Source organism: Eptesicus fuscus, chromosome 9 (assembly GCF_027574615.1).
Source record: "Eptesicus fuscus isolate TK198812 chromosome 9, DD_ASM_mEF_20220401, whole genome shotgun sequence".
Taxonomy (NCBI): domain Eukaryota; kingdom Metazoa; phylum Chordata; class Mammalia; order Chiroptera; family Vespertilionidae; genus Eptesicus; species Eptesicus fuscus.
This window is the reverse complement of record NC_072481.1, coordinates 84,572,223-84,593,280: the sequence shown is the minus strand read 5'-3', so window position 1 is coordinate 84,593,280 and position 21,058 is coordinate 84,572,223. Positions and strand designations below refer to the sequence as shown.

The 21,058-nt window shown below is 38.9% G+C and overlaps 1 protein-coding gene across 1 annotated transcript in view; it reads right to left on the bottom strand.

Annotated features, from left to right (window-relative positions):
* ELOVL2 (ELOVL fatty acid elongase 2) overlaps positions 1-18,654 on the bottom strand; it is a 43,525-nt gene extending 24,871 nt beyond the window's left edge. Inside the window, exon 1 of the mRNA XM_054721331.1 lies at positions 18,562-18,654. Coding sequence (XP_054577306.1) covers positions 18,562-18,654 — 93 coding nt within the window. The remainder of the gene's footprint in view (positions 1-18,561) is intronic.
* Positions 18,655-21,058: the final 2,404 nt, after the last annotated feature.

Here is a 21,058-nt window from a genome sequence, read left to right as displayed (position 1 = left end):
TTAACTGGATTCAGATTGGAACTGGAGAATTTCTGCTAAGAATCGTAAGACTGATAAACCAGTTTCTGGCACTAGATTCAGCTCCTGTTCATGCTGGTCTGCTATAATACTGCTCAAAAGACCTGCTGAGGTGTTCCCTACCCCTCTCAAGCAAAGCAAACTAGAGACAGAGTACTTCCCAACGTTCCTAGGAAAGAAATCTTTGATGAGGACTCTGGGCCTATGGGGTGGCCCCTGACTATATGTGAATTGAGTGTGAAGGCCCTCAGTTCATACAGAACATTCTCTATTATCAATAGCTGGACTGCAGTCAAGAAAATGTCACTCTCAAAGAAAATGTAAGTGCCAGAGAGGAAAATTAAGTTACTGGTATCTGAAGGGAAGGTCTACATGTTTAGTAGCTGGCACACACCATTTGGGCCTATTCCTTATCAGATCCTAAGAGAAATTTCAAGGAAACTTAGGTCATTGTCGTTGGGAACTTTAGGAAGGAGGATGAGGATTAGAGACTAACATTCATTAGTACCACCTACTGCTGGCCAGTGTATTAGGGACTTTATTATTCCCTGATATCGATACAAAGAGTATCTGGGATAAACAAAGCTTGAAGTTTTGTGTGTGTGTGTGTGTGTGTGTGTGTGTGTGTGTGTGTTATTGTTGTTAATCCTTATCCGAGAACACTTTTCCATTGATTTTTAGGGAGAGTAGAAGAGAGAGGGAAAGACAGAGAGAAACATCAACGTGAGATAAACACATCAATTGGTTGCCTCCTGCACGAACCCTGACCAGGGCCCTGGCCGGGGAGGAGCCTGCAGCTAAGGTACGTGCCCTTGACCAGAATCAAACCCGGGACCCTTTGGTTCACAGACCGATGCTCTATCCACTGCGCCAAACTGGCTAGGACAAAACTTGAAGTTTTTAAAGTGTTTTTATCTTTGGCTTCTATGAAGGGCATCTCAGGAGACCTACAGACTTGAAAAAGATCAGTTACCTAACATCTAGTGTGACAGACTGACTTTTGTTGCCCTTAGAATAGGGCAGCTCTGTCTAGATCCCTAATTCTTGAGCAAAACCTTACTGACGTACCCACCCTCATAACAAATACCAATAAAATCTCTCTTCCACTGCCACACCTACCCACAAATATTTAAACATTTTCAGTTTGTTTGCTAAGGTTCAAAATCCATTTTCCAACAACTGTAGATCTAAGAACACTCTAATTAAAGGTCACAAAGATTTTATTCTTTCTACAACCTTGCAAAAACATAGTCACAGCGGAAGAAGAGCGGAAACAAAAGTAAATGAGGGAAGCCACGAAGAGAGAGCAGAGTGAAGAAAACAAATGAGAAGGGGCATTCCATTCTTTCAGTCATTAATTCACTGACTCACTGACCAGTTATCTAAACATTACTGGGCTGCCAGCACCATGCTAGATGCTGAAATACAAAGTCAGATGAGACGGGTCCTTATCTTCACACAGGATAATAGAGAAGTAAATCTACAATTACCCAGTGTCTTAAGTATGCTGAGAAAGGTTTAAAGGGATGTGCTGTAAGAACCCAGAGGAAGGAAATACCATTCAGCCATAGAAAAGAAGGAAATCTTGCCATTTTGACAACATGAATGGACCTTGAGGGCATTATGCTAAGTGAATAAATAAGTCAGAGAAAGACAAATACTGTATGGTCTTACTTACATATGAAAAATAAAATAAAATAAAACAAAAAACAAACTCAGAGGCTGGTGGTTGCCAGAGGTGGGGCTGTGGTGGGGGTCATAATAGGTGAAGGTGGCCTGAAGGTACACATGTCCAGTTACAAAATAAATAAGTCATGATGATGTACAGTAGGGTGACTATAGGTAATGCCCTGTGGTATATCTGCAAGATGCTAAGAGTAGATCTTCAAAGTTCTCATCCTAAGAAACAATATTTGTAACTATGTATATAACTAGACTTATTGTGGTGGTCATTTCACAGTATATAAAAATATCAAATCATTATGTTGTACACATGAAACAAAAAAGAGAACATAGAGGTAGGACATTTAATTCAGATCTCTTAAAAGGAGAAGCCTTCCAGGAAAATTGCTGCTGCTGGCGAGTTCTGAAAGAGCCCAGCATCACCCAGATGGAGAGGAAAGAGCAGCTGAGGGAGAAGGGTCAGCACATGCGAATACACTGAGGCATGACTTGGGAGACATTTATGGCCAGGTCTCTAGTGACCTGTATGACAGAAATAAAGCCAATGCTGGGAAAATCAGAAACCTAAAAAAATTACTTCTTTGTTTCTGGGTTACTTAATACAGTTAGTAAGAATGTAATGTAAAAAGACAATGGTGAGATGAGATCAGATAAAAATTTACCCTGGGTTGGTAAAACGTAGTGCAAGTATGGAGTTTGGGTAGTGTTAGTCAGCTAAGGATGAATGCTTAGCAAAGGTGATGAGAAGAGCCTGGGTAATGAATTAGTAGCTATACACTGGGTTCTACATTTGTAAATGCAAAAGCATGCAGGGCAATCTCTCAAGACTAACACCTAGGAGCTAAGGAAAACCAACCAACAACCCGCAGCACTTCATTCAAACAGCATCTTTACCAGCTGTTGTGTACATAGTACTTGGCTGGACATATGAAGAAAAAAAAGAACACAGTGGTGGACTCAAAAACTTATAGACAAATTAGGAAAGTGATAAATACAAACAAATGTAAGTAGAAAACAGTCGAGAAGAAAGAGACAAACAGAACTGCCACAGCGATGGAAGATGCAGTAGGAGGGATGACTTACGATGGGTTTTGAAGATGGTCAGAATTTGGATAGATAAGGAGAGGAATAGTACTGTCCTTGGACCTTGGCAAGGGGTGGTCTCCTGAGCTCTATACTTTAGAGGGCCCCACTCTGGTCATCCTTTGGCCATACCCCTCCACAAAGGGAAAAATCCTTTGAGCCCAGGGAAATGCCTACTTATGGCCACAGCTTTCCACCTCCAGACTATGTTCCAGTACCCCGGGTCACAGAATTCTCTGCCAAACAATTCTCTGAGCCCACTTCCAAACAACTTCAGTGATTTCTCCTTGCCCACTTAGTGAGGTCCATGTCCCATGACTGTGGATTCAGTTTGTGACTGTGTACAGCAATAGTTGAAGGAGAGAAAGACTGGAAGCCAGTTGGCCTTATTTAGTTGTGTATCCCTGATTGTCTGCCACATCTGGTGATAATGTAAAATGGTACGACTACTTGGAAAATAGTTTAGCAGTTCAGTGAAAATAAACATTCAACTTTTGGGTGTTTACCCAAGAGAAAATAAAGCATCTACCCACGCAAAGACCTGTACACAAATATTCATGGCAGCTTTCTTTGTAATAGCTAAAAATGGAAACCTCCCAATTACTCATCAACAGGTGAATAAATAAACAAATTGTGGTACAGCCATACAATGAAATACTACTCAGCAACAGAAAGGAATGAACTATTGATGCACATGAAGAGATCTCAAAATTTGATGCTGCATTAAAGAAGCTAGACAGAAAAAAAAAAGAATACATATTACGTTTCCATTTACATGAAATTCTAGAAAATACAAACTTATCTATGTGACAGAAAGCAAATCATGGTGGCTGGGGATCTCCAGGGGAGGGGAACAGAATATCCTTCAAATGTGAGGGTGAGATAAGGATGTTTTCACATATGCATAAGCTAGCAGAACTGCACCACAAAGTATGCTACAGATGTTCTTCATGCCCAAAGAAATGATTCCACAGAAAAGAATCAAGAGCACCAGAAGTGGCTCTATCTAATCGAAGAGTCATAATTCAGAGCAAGCTGGCCTCCACCACCTTATCAAATCAGGTGTAACTGCAATAATCTCTTCCTCCATGCTCATCCTTGTTCAGGAGCGGTGATTCATAACATCCGGGTGGTGTCCTATACCTGCTCCTTCTTCTACCTGGCCATGTGACATGCACCTCCCAACACTGCTAGATTGGATCTACAGGTGCTCCTGCCTCAGAGAATACTCGGGAAACAGGACAGTCATGAAGGTTTTGGTTGGGCCTTCCACCCAGCTCTAAATGGAAAGCAACATAAAGCAGAGGCATCTAATGGGAGGCCATTTCCTGGTCTGTTCTTGAAGGAACAAACACTGTAATCACTGTGTCAATGGCCTCATCCTGAATATCTTGATAACCCAAGATTTTCTTTAGCAAAGGCAGTCTAGCAGTCAGAATCCTTAGCACTGTGATCAAATAAATCCCATCATGCTTTCTCTGATCTCTAAATGACAGGACTCCAGATTCAGTTTTCTTCCCTTTCCTCCTTCCCTTCCTCTCTTCTGTTACTTTCCTTGTTTCCTTTCTTACCTTCTTGCACTCCTTTCTTTCCTCCCTTTTCTTCCTTCATTCCACTTTTCCCTTCCTCTTTTCACTTCCCTTCCTTCCTTTCCTCTCTCCTTCACTCACTCCTCCTTCTTGGCATTCCTTCTTTTATTTATGTTTTAAGTATTTTGTGGTTTTTAGTATTTATCTACCATGGGCATTTAAAAATCCAGTGACTGGATATCTTGTCCTATTTTGTTGACGTAGTTTTATAGACCATTTAAAAATATTTTTCAATCAGAATAGTTATTTCCCACCACCAACTCCCTTTTTCACTGCTTTTTAAAACGAGCAAAAGCAATTAAGATGAAAAAACTGAGTTAAGTTTGGAAGAAGTCATAGTATCAAAATCCTTAACATTCTTTTTTAGAAATATATTTCAGAGAAAATGAAATCTGAAGTGCTCAATGATAGCAGGTCAGGAAATGGAATCTGACCAGCTCTGGAATATATCATATTTCAGACTCACCAGACACAGCTCTGAAAGTCTCCCAGGAACTTCAGGGTCAAGACTGAGACAAGAACATGGAATCTCCCCTCGGGGCAAGGGACACAGACTAGAGTGCCATCCCACAGTGAGTCTCCATGCTATTCCCAGGGCTCAGGATGGATGTCCACTGTTGAAAGCTCTTTGGTAGACTCCTGAGAGACTGTTCCCAGCCAGTCTCTCAGGAATTTGAAATGTGTTCACAATTGTGAATGCAACTAGAAGGTTGACAGAATGACTAAATGTGGACATAAAAAATTCTTTGCTTTCTTGCAGCTGACTTTACACAATGTATTCATTCATATTTAACAGATACCCCTAAACTGCCTTTGTGAGGTCTACCCACTCAACATCTCTACCTCTCACTACTGTACTCTAGAGGGAGCAAGAGACTAAGTTAGACAGAGGGCAGGCAATAGGGAATTATTACTCATTTATGGAAACTCTAAATCTTATGGAGTAATTTTCATAAGATTAAAAGTAAGGTATTATAGAATCTGTGGGAATGTTTATACTTGGTTACCACATCTTCAGACAGATATAAACTGAAGAACAATATGCTACCCCCAAAATGCCACTTTTTAAATTAAAGTTACTTAAGAAACAACTGGTGCAGGAAGAACACACTGACCCTCCTTCTCCCCTGAAGGCAGGAAACAAATCTCTTCTGTACTAGGAGGGTAGCTGGCATCCTTATCACCAGAGACAGGGAATTTAGGGCAAGAAGGCAGTATAAACAAACCTTGTCACTTCTTCACCAATTTACTAGCGCAAGCCCAAACGCTGTCTTGTCAATTCTTCACAAATTTATTGTTTCCTTGTCTAAAAGGTATAAAAGCTGCCTGCTTTGGACACCTTTTTGAGTCTCATAATTTTTATGGCGCTCCCATACAAAATTAATTTTTTTCTTCCTGTTCACCTCTGTTATGTCAATTTCATTATTAGGACAGCTAAAGAACCTACAAGGAAAAAAGGAAAAGTTTTCTGCCCTACAAAATGAACTAACCACTATGGTGGGTAATAACAGCTCCTGTTGATCTAAGTAATATGTGCCAGGCGTTTGATATATATTTGCTATGACTTTTACAATAGCTTTGCAAATTGGGTATTGTTCCTAGTTTAGAGATGTGAAAATCGAGAGTGCAAGCTCCAGTGACACTGCTGTGTGAGATGTGAACTAAAATAAAGCGTAGTAACAATTACTCAGTGCTTGTACGCTGCATATTAAAAGGTTTCAGGGCTGAGCAGCAGAGGAAGGGCATGTTTATATTTCTTGTGCTGTAGTCCATGTCAGAACCCTCAGCTGATGAAGAAAATGGGCTGCTTACATTTGCAATCTGGGTAATGCCGACACTGCAGGACAGCATAGTGACTATAATTAATACTATGTTGTATATTTGAAAGTTGCTAAAATCTTAAAAGTTCTCATAACAAGAAAACATCCATAACCACACATAGTTAGTTAACTAGACTTACTGGAGTTATTGTTCCCCAATATATAAAAATATTGAATCATTAGGGTGTACATCTGAAACCAATATAATGTTATATCTCAATTAAAAAAAACCCTCAGAGCAAATTCTGAATAGAAGGACTTGGTAAAGATACCAAAAATTGACAGCAAACATTTTTTTTATTGATTTTTTACAGAGAGGAAGGGAGAAGGATAGAGTCAGAAACATCAATGAGAGAGAAACATCGATCAGCTGCCTCCTGCACACCCCCTACTGGGGATGTGCCTGCAACCAAGGTACATGCCCTTGACCAGGAATCAAACCTGGGACCTTTCAGTCCGCAGGCCGACACTCTATCCACTGAGCAAACCAGCTACATTCTTTAAAAAAAACCTGAAAATAAGGCAAGGAAGTAGACTTCCACTGCTATGTCTAATGTGTACCCTGGTACTGAAGATATTGGCCAATATTACGAAAAATGAAAAACAAAAGATACAGGTATTGGAAGGGGAGAGATAATATATTTCTTTTTGCTAACAATAGAATCATCAACTTAAAACAACCAAGAGAATCAACAAATAAACTCTTAGACCTAATAAGAATTCAGCAAGATTACTAGACACAGGACTAAAAAACCCATATCATCTTTCTACTTTAGCAATAACCAGTTAAAAACCAATAGTAACAAAACTGTAAAAAATCTAGAAGTTAACCAATAACACATAAATTCTTATAGAGAAAACTCTATAAAGGACATAGACAATGATTATAAATAAATGCAAAGACATTTTGTATTTTTTTCTGAATATTTTAAAGATGTCAATTCTCTTCAAGTTAATCTATATATTTAATACAATGCCTATAAAAATTTCAGTGAACCTCTTAAATAACTTTATCTACTTACTCAAACATTTTTTTTTAAATTTAAATTTTTATTGTTGAAAGTATTACATATGTCTCCTTTTTCCCCCCATTGACCTCTCTTTGGCCACTCCCGCCCCCCAGCACTCTAAAATTTTTTGAAATGATCCAGCAATTTCACTTCTGGGTATATGTTCAAAGAAAATGAAACCTGAAGAGATATCTGCACCCCATGTTCACTGCAGCATTGTTTACAACAGCCAAGAAGACATGGCTAGGACCTAAGTGTCCAATGAATGGGTGAAGAAACTGTAGTATGTCTGTACAATGGAAGATCATTCAGCAATCAAAAAAGAAGGAAATCCTTCAATTTCCAACAAATCGGATGAACCTTGAGGAAATTATGCTAAGTGAAATAAGTCAGACAAAGAGACAAATATGTGGGCTGGAAAAAAGTGGAAGTCAGAGAAAGAGTAAAGTGGTGATGGGCTGGGGAATGAGGAAATGGGGAGATATTGGTCAAAGGTACAAAGTTCCAGTTATAAGATTAACGAGTTCTAGGGTCATAATACACAGTATTGTGAATATAATTAACAATACTGAATTATATACTTAAAAGTTGTTAAGAGAGTAGATCTTAAATTTTCTCACCACAAAATAAAGGTAATTATGTGAGGGGATGGATGGTGGTAATCATTTTGTAATATATAGGGTATCCCAAAAATGCATACACACTTTGAATAATTATAAAGTCAGTGTTTATTAAAAATACATTTTATTTTCGAAATTGAGCTATCAACTCTGAAAGTGTGTATACATTTTTTTGGAACACCCATATGAGCATATCAAATCATTACATTGTACACCTTAAACTCACACATTATCATATGTCAATTATATCTCAATAAAGCTGGGAAAAAATAGTCATCAGCCCACCTTTCAACAGCAATTAGCAGAAAGTGGTTAAGTCTTGAATTTCATATTATATAATCTAAGTGACCAAAATCCAACTATCTTTAAAAGATCAGGAACACCAGTAACTGTCTACTCTAATATTTCTCTCTACATGATCAGAGGGTACAAGAAGGGTCAATCCACTCTGCTTTACCTACTAATACACCCATGGGAATAAGGTATCTGGGTAAAGAATGACCCATCCCATCCCTCATGAACATAGATGCCAAAATCCTCAACAAAATTCTAGCAAATCGGCTCCAGCAGTACATCAGAAAGATCATACACCATGACCAAGTAGGATTTATCCCAGGAATGCAAGGATGGTACAATATCCGCAAATCAATAAACGTGATACATCACATAAACAAATTGAGAGATAAAAATCACATAGTCATATCAATTGATGCAGAAAAAGCATTTGACAAAATCCAACACCCTTTCTTGATAAAAACTCTCAACAAGGTGGGAATAGAAGGCTCATACCTCAACATAATAAAAGCTATATATGATAAACCCACAGCAAACATCATACTCAATGGACAAAAACTAAAAACATTTCACCTAAGAACAGGAACAAGACAGGGATGCCCACTCTCACCACTCCTGTTTGACATAGTACTGGAAGTATTAGCCATTGCAATTAGACAAGAAGAAGAAATAAAAGGCATCCAAATTGGAAAAGAACAAGTAAAGCTGTCTTTATTTGCAGACGACATGATATTGTACATAAAAAATCCAAAAGACTCCGTCAAAAAACTAATAGACTTAATAAATGAATTCGGCAATGTAGCAGGATACAAAATTAACGCCAAGAAATCTATGGCCTTTCTATACACCAATAGTGAACTTACAGACAGAGAGACTAAAAAGGCAATTCCATTTACCATCGCACCAAAAAAATTAAGATACCTAGGAATAAACTTAACTAAGGAGGTAAAAGACCTATACACGGAAAACTACAGGACACTGAAAAAAGAGATAGAGGAAGACGTAAACAGATGGAAGAACATACCATGTTCATGGATTGGTAGAATCAACATCATTAAAATGTCCATACTACCCAAAGCAATCTATAGATTCAATGCACTCCCCATTAAAATACCAATGGCATATTTCACCGACCTTGAAAGAACTCTCCAAAAATTCATCTGGAATAAAAAAAGACCCCGAATAGCCACAGCAATCCTGCGAAAGAAGAATAAAGTAGGAGGGATCTCAATACCAGATTTCAAGCTGTATTACAAAGCCACTGTTCTCAAAACAGCCTGGTACTGGCACAAGAACAGACATATAGATCAGTGGAACAGAATAGAGAATCCAGATATTGACCCAAACCACTATGCTCAATTAATATTTGACAAAGGAGGCATGAACATACAATGGAGTCAAGACAGTCTCTTCAATAAATGGTGTTGGGAAAATTGGACAGATACATGCAAAAAAATGAAGCTTGATCACCAACTTACGCCATACACAAAAATAAACTCAAAATGGATACAGGACTTAAACATAAGACGGGAAACCATAAAAATACTAGAGCAATCCACAGGTAGCAAAATCTCAGACATATGCCAAAATAAATTCTTCACTGACACTGCCCCTAGGGCAATGGAAGCTAAAGAGAAAATTAACAAATGGGACTACATCAAAATAAAAAGCTTTTTCACAGCAAAAGAAACCATTAACAAAACCACAAGAAGGCCTACTGCATGGGAGAACATATTTGCAAATGGCATCACTGATAAAGGTTTGATCTCCAACATCTACATGCAGCTTATACAACTTAATAAAAGGAAGATAAATGATCCAATAAAGAAATGGGCAACAGACCTAAATAGAAGCTTTTCAAAAGAAGACAGAAGGAAGGCCAAGAGACACATGAAAACATGCTCAACGTCACTAATTATCCGAGAGATGCAAATCAAAACAACAATGCGGTACCATCTCACACCTGTCAGAATGGCTATCATCAACAAATCAACAAACGACAAGTGTTGGCGAGGATGCGGAGAAAAAGGAACCCTCGTGCACTGCTGGTGGGAATGCAGACTGGTGCAGCCACTGTGGAGAACAGTATGGAGCTTCCTCAAAAAACTGAAAATGGAACTCCCATTTGACCCAGTAATCCCACTCCTGGGAATATATCCGAAGAAACTAGAAACACCAATCAGAAAGGATATATGCACCCCTATGTTCATAGCAGCACAATTCACCATAGCTAAGATTTGGAAACAGCCTAGGTGCCCGTCAGCAGATGACTGGATCAGAAAACTGTGGTACATCTACACAATGGAATACTATGCTGCCATAAAAAAGAAGGAATTCTCATCATTTGCAGCAACCTGGATGGAGTTGGAGAACATTATGTTAAGTGAAATAAGTCAGTCAATGAAAGAAAAATATCACATGATCTCACTCATTTATGGGTAATAAAGAACATTATAAACTTGAACAAAAAGATAGATAAAGAGACAGTAAAGCATCAAACAGACTGTCAAATTATAGGGGGAAAGTTAGGGAGAGGGGGGGAGATAAGAGATCAATCAAAGGATTTGTATGCATGCATATAAGCATAACCAATGGATGCAAAACTTTGGGGGGTGAGGGCATATATGGGAGTGGGGTGGGGGGTGGCAATGGTAAAATATGTACACATATAATACCTTAATAAAAAAATTGGAAAAAAAAAAAAAAAAAAAAGAATGACCCATCCCCACACGGAGAAGAATTTTTCTTCAATCAAAACAAATAAACCCATGCAGGACTTCCCTCAGTGGGTTTGCGGCAGTCTCTTCAAATTATTGTCAAATTACCATTTTGTTAAAAGCAAAAACGGTATTTTTCCCTTAGTAGGTTAAAATTACAGAAAAATCAAAGCCCATAAGCAAGCCTAGTTCAGTGATAACCTCATTATTTTTATCATTACAAGTGCTGTTAGTTATTGTTATTTTAATATAATGCAAATAATACAGTGCAGAGCTCAGAGGAAGGAAAGTCTACCTTGTCAGTGGACTGCACTAAGATAGTCCAGACATATACACTATGCATTTAACCTCAATTCATTGGCATCCAACTAGATATTGCAGAAAGAATTTGCATTCTGTTTGGCATAAAATCTGAAGTATTTTTAAAAAATAAAATAATTGTTATTAAGTTCTTTGGCTGACTGTGCCAAAACTCAATTACCTCTACCCACTTTTCTAAATCTCCTCTCCAAGACACCTTATGTGCCCTCTGGGCTCCAGGCATATCTAGGTACCAGAAGCTCCCCATGCATCACTCTCTCTGAGTGCCCTGCAGATGTTCTTCCTTTTCCCTAGATGGCTCCTAATTGTCTTTGGTTTTCACTGACCACTCTCCTTTTCCCAAACTTGTCAAGATCCTCTGTATCTGGTACACACTAGACTGTAACTCAATAAAGCATTTGGAGAATGCATTTAGTACTGAATAAACTTGCCAAAATCATACCAGGAATGGGGCTAGCAAACTTTAGGCATCCACTTTTTACCTCTTTTTCCTTTGATAGTACTTGTCTTTATATATATACTAGTGGCCCAGTGCATGAATTCGTGCACATTGAAAAGAAATTAACTAGAAGAAATATTTTAATATCACTATTTGCCCTTTCTCTATAATCGAAGTGTCAACCAAATTCACGATTGACAATGACAGATGGAAACACATGTGTGTGATTGGCACCAGCGAGAGCTTTATATGTATCATGCATGAGCGAGTCAACTTAGCCTTTTATAGATATAGAATAAACTTCCTTAATTAGACCTGCTTTCTGATTTAGCTAAACTTTTTCCAGCCCAGTGAAGCACCCCAACTTCTCTTTCAGGTGATTGTCAGCAACACAGCAATAAATATCAACATGAAGCATATTATTATTGTAGATCATGCAGGGAGAATAAAGGGTAAAATATTTAACTGTAGCAGTGTTTGACTATATTCTCCACAGTGAGAAAACCTGAAGTCATTTTCAAGGTCCACCATTTCTTACTTCTTTTCAGTCGGGTCAAGTTTCTAAGCTTTCTAAATCTCCGTTTTCCGGCTAATGGAAAGAAAATAGGATTCCACTGAGTCTCCTATCTACCTACTCTAGGACTTCTGTGAGGATCAAATGAGATGAGGCACAGGAAAACACTTCACAGACATTTGGTTACAGTGTGAAATGTTTCCACCTGGCTATAAAGCAAGTCGTGTTCCTGGGCTGAAGAAACTGCAAGGAGGCTAGTTGCTAGGGAGAGGAAGCTGGGTATTGCTACATGATGTCATTATCTGGATGGTCGGACACTTAGCATATTAGCCTTTTATATACATACACATACACACACACAATCTTTTTATTAATTTCAGAAAGAAAGAGAGAGGGAGAGATAGAAACATCAATGGGAGAGAATCATTGATCAGTTGCCTCCTGAACGCCCCACACTGGGGACCAAGCCTGGGTTGTGGGAATCTAACCGTGACCTCCTGGTTCATAGGTTAACACTCAACTACTGAGCCACGCTGGCTGGGCCAATACTCGTCTTTGACAGGTTTAGAGTGCTTCCAGGATTAAGTATATATGAATATATACATGGCAAATAAAGAGCATTGGGGAGTAGGAAGAGAGGACAGAGATACTGAAAGAGCTTTGTTAAAGTATAACTGTACTTTAAAGCAGAGGGATATTGAGACATTCCAAAATTGTAGAGCCATGACTCAGCAGAAACCAACTAATAGAACTCTTAAAATATCTTTTTTTTAAAGGTTTTTAAGAGATAAATACCAATGTTTAAAATTACTAATTTCAATCATGTGTTTTATTTTTTTTCAATCATGTATTTTAAGTAGTTTTCTAATATGCCAGAGGGAGTGCACACATTGTCACCTGCTATCACTATACAGCGTGAGATGGCTTCACAATTCTCTGCAAAGTGCTGGGGCAGTCTACTTCATGCTAGAGCCTGAGCAACATCTTGGGAGGGAGCCCACCTAAGGAGGGGCACTGGTGGAGTGGTCAGATACTGAAGGATGTCTCAGTAACGAAGCTTTGGACATAAGAGGAATAACGTTCAGAGGGTAAAAAGCTTATTGCTTGGCATTCTTCATGGCTAGTGATACCTGTGGGGAGTGATGAAAAAGAAAGGGATGTACTTAAACTGACATAAGATATTGGGGTTGTAAGACAGGCTGTGTGTGATCTCAACAGAAAAGAAGAGACAGGTATTCTCCTCAAATTTTGCACAGAATCCTGAGCGGAATCTGGTACCTGCATGCTCCTCTGCATGCGCAGTGGTGCCCAGCACAGTGCGGGATACCTGATAAGAGCAACTGTGACCCTCTGCCAAGCAGCAGTGCTCAGCAGGCTATCAGCACTTCACACATGTAGTGGCGGATGTTTGGGGAATATGGCAACATCAGCCTCACCCAGCGTAAGGGTATCTGAGCAAGAGAAGAGGACTATCTGCACACATGTATGAAATAACCGACCAGTTATTCATGAACAACCCATAAGAAGTCCTGAAAAGACTGTCTGGGTATGAGTATATGTTATGGGTAGAGGATAGTGCAGGGAATTTGAGGAGGTAGGGAAAAAACAGTGAAACACAAAACGTACATACACAAAGTACAGTGAGCTACTGCTCAGATCTGTTCCCGGTTAACAAAGATATGATACAAGTATATCTGACTTGTTAAGTCTCAAAAACAGATTTTAAACACTTTAAAATATATTCACATAGCTTAAATTATTTGTAAATTAATCCATTAGTTACATAGAAATGTATTAAGTTTAAGGAAACTGAAATTTAACTAAATAAATACATATTCTTAATAATGAGTATTAGTTTCTTTCCAATCATTTTGCAAGTTATGGCCTTCTCTCCAAGAGTATGGAAATAAAATCCAAATATATTTCTTTTATAACATTCTGGTCTCATTAAAAGATATTAAATAACTTGCCTTAATTCCACGTGAGTAAAAATGAAATCCGCTGTACAGAAAAACAAAATGTGTCAATTTCAAAATTGGAAAATAGAGTCATTCAGTGACTCAATACTAAATATTTGAGGAACAAAAAGGCTAACGAGGCTGCTAAGGGTGCAATTCAAGATATTTGTCATGATCATTACAACTTCTACTTCCACAGGAAGTAGGGAGTGAATACAAAGCTCCTTGGAGATTTAATCCAAAGCCAGATAGCTCTATTCAGGACACACTGGAACTGTACCAGTTTTTGAATTTGGGGACATGGCGGAGAATAAAGCTCTTTCACAATTAACAACAGTGATGAAAGGAGATTCTGTCTGTATGTGCTTTGGTTATCAAGTACTGACCAGACGGGCAGCAGGTCGGCTCTTCTGCATGTACAAGTGGCATCCTTTTCAATGGAAAAGCAGAGGAAAGCTTTTAATGATTTCTTGGAAAAAACGTGTGCCAGGTTTTATTTCTAACCTTTTAAGCAATAATCATACCTATCTAGCCTATTTCTATATATTCTAGTTATCTATTCTAAAATATCTACAATATTTTAGTATATTCATGGTAAAGTAAAAAAATATTCTTTTACTGCTAATACAAAGCAAGAAACAATCTGTGAGTCATATGGATAGGCTATTTTACATTTTCCTTCTTTCAAGTTAATAAACAAATGAACATAGGGATTTACTGAACAGTCCAATTATTTCCCTGGTGAATGAAATTATCACATACTTTTTTGTTTGACAGTGCATTATCATAAAGAGACAGTTGATCTATACTTCACTGCTTAAAGTCTTTTTTTAAGAGGTAAAAGAAAATCATACCTTTCCCTTAGCATTTTAATCCAGATAATGTCAAATCAAATTGAACATCCTTAGCAGGCTCTAAGAGGAAAAGAAATCATCAAATGGCAAAATGCAGCCTGAGCTGTGAATAAAGTGGCCTTTTTTGATGGCCACTTGAGTTTTATGATGGTTAGAGTTTTGATATTTGAATAACATGTTATTTTAAGTATCTTCTGGAATATCACCTTAAGTCATGTTAATTAACTCATCAACACTCAATCATCAGCCCAACTGGTCTCCCGATATGGACTGATAGAAAAAGACAAATTTATGGGAGGGGAGGAGAGAAAAGAAGAGCTAACAAGTATTATCTATTTTACAGATAGTAAGAGGAAGAAGATAAAAACGATTTTATTACCATTATACACCACTTGTGACTAAGCCCATTGCCTTTGCCAAAATAGTGCATCAAAAGACAATTATGTAAATGTAAGTCTCTGACCCCCATTTTTTAAAAAGTTATCATTGCATGTCACAATCCGCTCTGGGTTCTTCTTGAGGTACTGTTTTGAATTCTGCTAAATGAGCACTTTTATGAAGTATTACTATACTTCTTTCTTATTGATAAATCATTTCTACTCAATGGAGAATAGAAAGCATTTTGTTGTATTTTCTCAATTTTTTTTTCAAGTGCTAAATAATAGAGGTTTCAAGCCCTTCCCCATTTATCCCTTCCAACTAGACAACTGTTTCATTCTTTGCCTATATAAAACTTTTGAAGCTACTACTGGAAATAAATATAAAACAATAATAAAGTAAGTGATAACTAAATTAACATATTTTTAGCTAAATACATGGTGCCAATATCTGATGTAGAACTGATGCATAATTTGGAAATGAACTGGGCAGATAGAACTGATCAGTGAAACTGAAATCTGCAGCCTTTTAAATTAACACAGTAATTTCTTTTTGGTAAGTTAGGTTACTTCAGTGATTTCATTTGTTCAATAATTTTTTAGTTCAACTGCATGCAAGCAAGTTATTCTTTTGAATGCTTATCTTCAGTGTAATTCTTAACAGGGTATAAGAAACATTTTAAAGTGAATAAATGTCTATTTAAAACAATATAAATAAAAATTAAAATGAACTTAGAGCACAACCATTTTGTCATATAAATAATTTAAGAGAATATTAGCAAATTTTCTTTTAAAAGCATATACGGGAGGCAGCCAACCAATGTCACTCACATCGATGTTTCTCTCTCTTTCCACTCCATCTCCCCTCTCTCTAAAAAAGTCAATGGGAAAAAATATCCTCGGGTGAGGATTAACAACAAAAAGTGTGTACATCAGTCTATCCTTCTGTTAGAAACTAGTTGACTTCTAGAAAATAAAGAACCATACATAAAGTGTACTAATTGTTCTTTTCATGATCTTATAATAGTAAAATATTTTCTTGGTGGAAGTCTTCACCTAGTTTTAGCCTTTCAGCACTCAAAGATTATTTTTTTCTTTTAAATGTAGATTTTAGAATTGTATTATTATAGAGAATGTTAACTACTATAACTAATGCATCTATAAACCATTTATAGTGTTTTCTCTCCTAACCTCTAAGAGAGAAAGGATACATTCAGTAACACTAATGGGCAGTGACTCTGGGCAGGGGAAGAAGTGGGTGAGAAACACTCCTGAGTTTTCTTTAAAATGCAGATGTTTTCAGGAAGATACAGTGGAAAGAGAAATTGCAATAGTTAGGAGAGCATGGCTTCCACTTTGTTAGTGATCTCACTCGATTAGTGGACTTTATTGTTTCTCAAATAATGGCCGAAATTAGTCTCAGAGAAATAAAGACTTAAATTTTACTGGTCTGATTATGTGAAAATACATGTGTGTTGAATTTAAAATATATTACAGAAGTTAAAGAAGGAGATGTTAGACTATGAGTTTTCTGTTTGTTTTTCAAAGGAGAAAGTCTCACTTGTGTAACTTTAAAATAGCTCTAGGGATGAAAATGTAAATGACTCCTGAGGCCGGTAGCAAGCTGGGCAAAAAGGTCAGATAATGCTGAGCAGGGCTCCTAAGATCCAACTGGGCAGCATGTGGCAGGAAATCCTTTGTGATCCTTCTTGGCTGTAACAGGAGGGACAAGGCAACTCATACATTAATCCTGACCTTGGGAAAGAAGTGTTATATTACAGATCTCTGGGGCAGCCACCAAGAATCTGATTCTTAAATAGAGAGCCTCCTTTGTTTCCCCAGACAAACTAGGAACTGTGGGGAGATGGAAGGTCTTTATTAGAGTTTCTTTACGTCCACTGTCTCATTAGTATACAGCGCTTACGACCACCAAGTGACTTACAATGATAAATTATATTTTTTTCATTCACTACTTTCCCTAAGTCTTCCCTTTGGAGGATTGGAGTGAGGATCAGTCTGATTGTCACCTTCTTGTTCATTCCAGCTTGCTATTCCTTCAGCCTCAAAAATACTCTAATTCAAGAGTCACTTAAACATATTCACAGAGACAGCTATATAACTTGATGACAACGATGGTTATTTTAGCTTTTGGAATAATACATGTCACACCCATATGGGTAGCTTGCATGCACTTAGCAGGATGACTGAAAATAAACTCAATATTATATGGGGGGCAGAAGTAGCTTTACATCTATGAGTATGCAAAACAGAGTTTATTCTTATATTATTATTTATTAACTAGAGGCCTGATGCACAAAATTTCATGCAAGAGTAGGCCTTCCATCCCCCGGCTGCTGGCACTGGTTTCCCTCCTTCGCAGCCCCGGCTTTGTCCAGAAGGATGTTCAGTCTAATTAGCATATTATGTTTTTATTATTATAGATTATTGTATTCTTTTTCCACACAAACTGTAAACCTACTTTTGCCTCACTCTGTATATTATTAAAAACCCTATTTAACCAAAATGGGCTTTCCCAATTCCCTGGAATCTCTTGAAGGGAATGCCAGTACATTTAGCCACTGTAAAGATTATGCTTCACTACCAAGTCGCTAATCATCATAGTAAGCCTGAAAGCACCAGAATATAAATTAAGAAACTCAGGTGCGTCTTTACTCTGAAACAAGTTTTGTGGCTTAGAACCTCATTTATGGAGGGGCAGGGGGGCAAGTTCTCTTCTTACGATGACTGAATTAACTGCTGCTGACTTGTCAATTACTTATAAAAACAAAGATTTTATAAGACAAGTATTCATGGAACATTAATATGCTTAGGATGCTCAATTTTGTTTTAGAATCAGTAAAATAAATATACTTTTGTGCTGTTATTTATGTGATTCCAGCATGATCACTGGATTAATATGAAATTTTGTCTTCGGCCATACACTTCACTCATACAAAAGCCTCTATATGTATCCAGCTTATGAAAAATTGAAGTAACAGGATTTACTGACAGTTTACGCACTGTAGTCTAGTAGACAAAAAAAGGGACCACATACTACACCTGACAAGCTCAGGGGGGGCCCGCATGGCAGGCCTTACAAACCCAGAGTCCAAAGCAACTACACAGGGTGGTCTAAATGTAAAAATTCTTCACTAAGTGATGGTCACGGTGGGTAGTCATGTCCTAGGCCTATAGCTTCCTTGACAAAGGTCAATCTTTAACTTTGGAATTGTCTATTGTCTTTGTGCATCTGAGATAACATACCTTTGCAATGTCAGAGTAATCTTTTCCAGATCTCTTGAAGGCACATTGCAGGCACCAGAGCGTGAGACCACATTGTTGTTGCTCATATACCATCTTATATGCTATCAATGTTAATTATTAACAATCCTGTACCCACCAATGTAAAAGAATAATTGATGGGGAATTCAAGAAGTTAAATTTTTTTTAGCTTTATTTATAGTTAACTAGAGGCCTAGTGCATGAGATTCGTGCACTGGGGGGCGGGGGGTCCCTTAGCCCAGCCTGTGCCCTCTTGCAGTCCTGGGCCCCTTGGGGGATGTCTGCCTGCCGGCAGTTAGACATAATTCTTGCAGTCCGAGGCTCTCGCAGTTCAGGACCCCTCGCTCCTTACCGCCCACTTGCAGAAGAGGTGGGAGAGGCTTCTGCCACCACTGCTGTGCTCGCCAGCCATGAGCCAGGCTCACTGCTCCTTAGAGCACACTGACCACCAGGGGGCAGCTCCTGTGTTGAGCGTCTGCCCCCTGGTGGTCAGGGTGCTTCACAGCGACCGGTCATTCCGCTGTTTGGTTGATTTGCGTATTAGCCTTTTCTTATATAGAATAGGCTTGGTAATTAATGCATGTAGAAAGTTATTATTCCAGGAACCTTTGTATCTGTCCCAGGAAGACTGGAAATGATCAAAATGGTATCTGAGTCCTTGGCCGGTGTGGCTCAGTTGGTTGAACACTGTCCCATGTACCAAAAGGTCACTGGTTTGATTCCTGATTGGGCACATGCACCTGGTTGTGGGTGTGATCCCCAGTAGGGGGCATGAAGGAGGCAGCTGATGCTTTTCTCCCTCCCTTCCTCCCTCCCTCCCTCCCTCCCTACCTCTCTCTCCCTCTCCCTTCCTCTTTCTCTAAAATCAATAAAAAATATATTTTTAAAAATGGTATCTGAGCCATTGTGCTCCAGGGAGAGAATGCCCGCTACCCAGGATGCAGATGAAGGGATGCTAGGAAAATCGCGGACTGCAGCTTTTATCTGATTATCCTATTTCCCTGAATTCCAAATCCTTTACCTACACTTTTCTTCTCCTTATAAAAAAGGTTGGTTTGAGATAAGATGTAAGACTGTCCTTAGAGCACATAATCCACCATCTTCTTAGATCTCTACCATCTGAATAAAGTGCCCATAAAGATTTAATCCTTCTACTTACTGGTTCTGGTAGTGACAGGTACCATGAATAACAACTTTTCTGGTTTCATATTCTGGCAACTCTGGTGGGATAGCTTCAGGGCTCTCCAGGAAGTCTGGATATTTGGCAGAGTCCCATTGGTTGCCTGGACCGGGGGGCCCTGGAGTGTGGATTTGGAGACTCCCTAGCATCTGCCAAGTGATTTCATTTGGGGACTCTCTCTAACCCATCACTTTCACTTTTAAAAAAAGTTGTTTTTATTGATTTCAGAGAGGAAGGGAAAGGGAGAGAAAGATAGAAACATTGATGAGGGAGAAACACCAATTGACTGCCTCCCACAAGAGGAGGATTAAGCTGGCAAGCAGGGCATGTGCCCTGGTGGGGAATCAAATGGGTGACCTCCTGGTGCAAGGGATGTTGCTCAATCATCTGAGCCACACCGGCCGGGCTGCCTTCACTTTCAATTGAATTGATGTGCTTTCTGGTTCAGGATTACAGTCCTGGGTTATGACTTAGGTCAGTCAGCAGGAATTAAGGTATCTTCTGGTTTGGTTTGTGTGATCTACAGAGCTCCATCTGGTAGAATGGGGGGAAGAGCCTCCATTCCAGGAAATAGCCCTTTCAGGCAAGTTTTGGCTTAAAAATTACTAGTGGCCTGGTGCACGAAATTCATGCATGAGGGTGGTGGTTGGGGGGAAGGGATGTCCCTCAGCCTGGCCTGCACCCTCTCCAATCTGGGACCCCTCGGGGGATGTCCGACTGCCAGTTTAGGCCCGATCCCACCCGGCAGTTGGACATCCCTCTCATAATCCGGGACCACTGGCTCCTAACCATTCACCTGCCTACCTGCCCGATTGCCCCTAACCACTCTGCCTGCCAGCCTGCTCGCCCCCAACTGCCCCCCCCCCGCTGCCAGCCTACTCACCCCCAACTGCCCTCCCCTGCCAACCTGATCGCCCCTAACCACCTCTGCCTCAGCCCTGCCACCATAGCTTTGTCTGGAAGGATGTCTGGAAGGTCTCCTGGTCTAATTAGCATATTACCCTTTTATTAGTATAGATGGCTAAAAAGAAAATGATTTTTACTATATTGGTGTGTTTTCTGCCTCCAGATGGTAGAACTAGGGTGTAATATTTTATTGGCCTAAAGAAATTAAATACTTACATAGATTAATAAGCAGGATCCTGTGGTCTGCACAAAATATTTAATATTAAAACCAGTTTAAGTTTTATTGATATCTTTTAAAGTTATTGCCATAAAATATGTTTGTTTTACCCAGGTTTATGAGAAGTTGATGTTATGATCTTTTGGTTAAGTTTGGCAACCTTCCCAAAGTTTAAT